Below are 3,712 nucleotides of genomic sequence, written 5' to 3' on the forward strand. Positions count from 1 at the left end.
CGCCAGGGAGGCCTTGACAAACGCTTTGGTGACAACCTCGTGGAGACTTATAAACCATGAGCTGCTTGTGCATGAGACAACAAGGCTCCTGTTCCATCTCAGGTGACCTTTAATGCAAATCCATTCAGTCCCCAGGATCTCACGGCTCCCATGTCATGCTGGTGCTAAGAGGATGAAGCCTCAGAGACGCTGAATTCTTTTTGATGCTGCCAAGCCTGTTTGCCTCCTTCCCTGCCCCTCTGTTCTTTGAAAGCAGTTGCCATTCTGACACAGTATCTCCATCTGGCAGGGTGAATAAGCACCCAGAGCCATCAAAAAAGAAGTGAGTCAATGCTACAGATTTAAAGAAGTACTGTGAGATTTCATTTCAGACTATGGGGATTACTTTTGAATAGCTACCTCTAAAGCATTAAACCCAAGATGATGGTGCAAACAGCAGAGCTGCAGAACTCCTATCCCTCCTGCCCTTCTGCAACCAGCCAGCTGCTCCTGGACCCCCATCATCACTGCTGTGGATGCAGCTCCTGGTGCTGGACCAGAGCTGATCACACGGGATTGGTACACATCCTAAACTTCCTCTCAATTTTCCAAAGCTTAATGGCTATTCCATTCACCCCTGCATGCCAAGGATGCTCTGATGCTTAGTCTGCCAATGAAAGCAACCAGCACTGTACAGCAGCAGATGCTCCATCCCATCCCCAGGGACCACCAGCACATTGCACTGACCAAGCAGGGGGAAAGAGGGTGAATCATGGGGCTCAGCAAGGCTCCCCAAATTCTCTCACACCAAGTGTTGCTGCATTTTGGATGGGAGCTTCTGCTCTTTGCTCCCCAGGAAGAAAGACTGTGGCGTGGGAAGCTCTGTCCCACTTTTGCAATAGGAAATCCTGGAGCATCCTGCTTTCCATCTGAAAAGAGAATGTCTGTCCCTCCTGCTGTGGAGAGGGCAGGCAATCAGATGTCTGTGGTGGTTTGCTTAGATCTGGCAAAACAGAAAATGTGGAAATGCAGTACATGGTAAATACTTTATTTTCCAAGCCAGCAGACTATCCAAGCCTGTGGTTCTCTGATATCCCCCCAGCTGAAAGGTGACCCCCCAAGGGCTTGTGAAATACTCGGGCCATGTATCTCATGAGCATCTCACTCTCTTGACAGCCTTGTCAGGTCCTTCTGCTGGAGGTTCCTGATCCAAACCAAGGTCAACTGCAGTGCCAGTAATTAGTGTCACTACAGCAACATCACTGTGTTGTGCAAAGAAAGTTAATCTAGATTTCTAGCAATCAATGCACTAAATGATTGCAAACAAGATCTGATGATGCCTGACGGGCACTTGTGGTTAGGTTTACTCAGAGTGGAAATGAGTCTCAGCCAGATCATGTGCTCCAGCATCGAGAGAATCTCCAGTGGCTACTACAGGCACAACCCTGGAGGTTTGAGTTTCTTGAGTGCTGAGTTACATACCTGAATACATGTCCCAGTGCACTCCTTGCAGAGGCTGCAGGACAAAGCCCATCTGCTTGCTGGGATATGTGAGATCTTCGTAATGGGTTCCATTTTTTCAGGACATCCAATGCTAACCTGGCCACGAGATAGAAAACTGGTTGTAAATACTGGTTACCATCCCAAATCTCCTACAAGGGAGTGTTTGTGGCAGTCTGAATGAGGGATGGATTATTTGTTATTTTTCAGGGTCGGTTGTAACTTGGAAAAAAACTCCAACCCCCAAAAACTAGAAACAAATCTGGATGAAACAGAAGGAAAAATTGATGTTGGTATTTCCTCTGAATTATTCCTCATCTGGATGCTGCTGTGTATCTCAAATGGGCACATGAAATTAGCTTTACTCTGCCCAGAGAGTATGCCCTTCACCTCTGTGCCCTTTCACCCCACCTCTGTGCCCTCTCTTAAGAGGCTGTCCCTCAGCTGCTCATTAAACACAAGCCTCAGTGACTGCTCAACATCATGACTCTGGCACAGCTTGATGAGCTGAACTGGATTTGCTCTTCAGACCACTCATTAACATCTTGGGCCAAGACCTGAAACCAGGTATGTGCCCACCCACATGTCAACAGGAGGCTGAAAAACATCTTACTTCAGGTATCCATAAGGCACAGCTAACGTGGACCCACTTTGTCCCGCTCCGGGTGGGTTTCAGCGCTCCCCCTCTCTTCGGGCACAGCAGACACTTTGGCTGAACACCAAGGGCACAGGTCCGGCACAGCCAGCTCCCAATGGGGACCTTCAGGATGCCATAGCACGCCTGGAGAGAAATGAGGAAGGAGGTTTAGTCCCAGCAGCACAGGATGAGCATCCCCCTCTACCTTCTCCATCACTCCCACCTTTCTCACTGCCACTGCATCCCAATAAACAGCAGACTCAAAGCAGCACCAAAGACAGTGAGGTTAAGTCCTCCCTTCCCTCCCTCCCTCTTTTCAGATGGATACTCATGCTGGATCAGTATGTCCTGGGCTTTAAGTCAAAGCCAAGTATAAAAAGAAGCTGTGTATCATGCCAAGCATCTGCCCAGCTTCCAGGTTGGGGGTGGGTAATAAAGTTACTCCACCTGAGCCCCCACTGCTGGCAGCTCTGCAGTGCTGACATCTGCCCACTCATCTCCTGCCTGTTCATGACCCAGGACAACTCGGAGAAGTCAGAAATGCTGTGTGGAGAAATCTTCTGAGGTCACCAAGGGCTGAAAAGCCACAAGCCCACAATTGAGAAAGATGGTAACACTGGTTACAGGCCCAGCACAGCCCAATGGGGAAGCAAATATAACTACAGAATGGTAAAAAGGGGAAACCAATAGTCATAAATGTTAATCATGTGGGAGGAACCATAAAGGGTAATAAAACTTAAGGATGACACATATAAAGGAGGCACAGACAAGTCTACAGCCAAGAGAGAGTGAACTAAAGGACCTGAGTCACCCACGGAGCTCCCTGATCTGCTGTGGTAACACAGAGAAGTGTTTCAGAAACATTTCTCTTCCCTACTTGGGGAAGAGCCAAATGATAAGCCATATCACATAATGATGATGATAAAATACTTTCCACTTCAACCACAATTTATGACTGTATTAAACAGCTACTACTAAAACTAGACAGTTTTTAACTGGCAGGTCCTGATAACTTGCACTTAAAGTGTTTTCAGAGGGCAACAGACACTGCCTTGGGCAGTAATGCAGGACTGTGGCACTATTTAAAGAGAGGAGATGTCATTAATTCTAGATCTGGCTGCTCTGATGTCCCTGCAGAGGGTAAGTGGGCAGTGCTGACAAGGACCCCCAGAGCTGGTGGCTGCAAATTGAGCTCAGGCATTTGTCAGCTCCACTTCTTAAAGTTTACCCCCCAAAAGAACAGCTTTCCATCCTGCTGCTGCAGGTGGGGATGGGGGCAGAGGGGGCACACGGAGATGTGTGATCTTACTGGCCAAGATCAAAATTCATAACATGACTTTAGGTCGCCCCAAATCATTAATTGACTCTGATAGTGATTTCCAAGGGGAAAAAGCCACTTTGTGAACAGATTATTGGGATAACAAAGAATTAAGGGAAGTAATATTATTGCTGTGAGTCTACATGGTTCAGAAAGACTTAACTGTGTGTTTCACAGCACCTCCAAATCTGACAGATAAATCATTTCTGGAACAACATAAAACGTGATTTAGTATCAGACAAAAATCAGCCTGATATGTACTACCAGGGGAATATGCT

General features: G+C 47.3%; 1 protein-coding gene across 1 annotated transcript in view; it reads right to left on the minus strand.

The window, feature by feature from the left end:
- The window catches only part of JADE2 (jade family PHD finger 2), a gene marked incomplete at both ends in the record, with an annotated part of 32,448 nt that overhangs the window by 15,723 nt on the left and 13,013 nt on the right, over positions 1 to 3,712 (minus strand). Inside the window, 2 exons of the mRNA XM_009076053.1 lie at positions 1,462 to 1,578; positions 2,093 to 2,260. Coding sequence (XP_009074301.1) covers positions 1,462 to 1,578; positions 2,093 to 2,260 — 285 coding nt within the window. The remainder of the gene's footprint in view (positions 1 to 1,461; positions 1,579 to 2,092; positions 2,261 to 3,712) is intronic.

Source organism: Acanthisitta chloris, unplaced genomic scaffold (assembly GCF_000695815.1).
Source record: "Acanthisitta chloris isolate BGI_N310 unplaced genomic scaffold, ASM69581v1 scaffold506, whole genome shotgun sequence".
Taxonomy (NCBI): Eukaryota; Metazoa; Chordata; class Aves; order Passeriformes; family Acanthisittidae; genus Acanthisitta; species Acanthisitta chloris.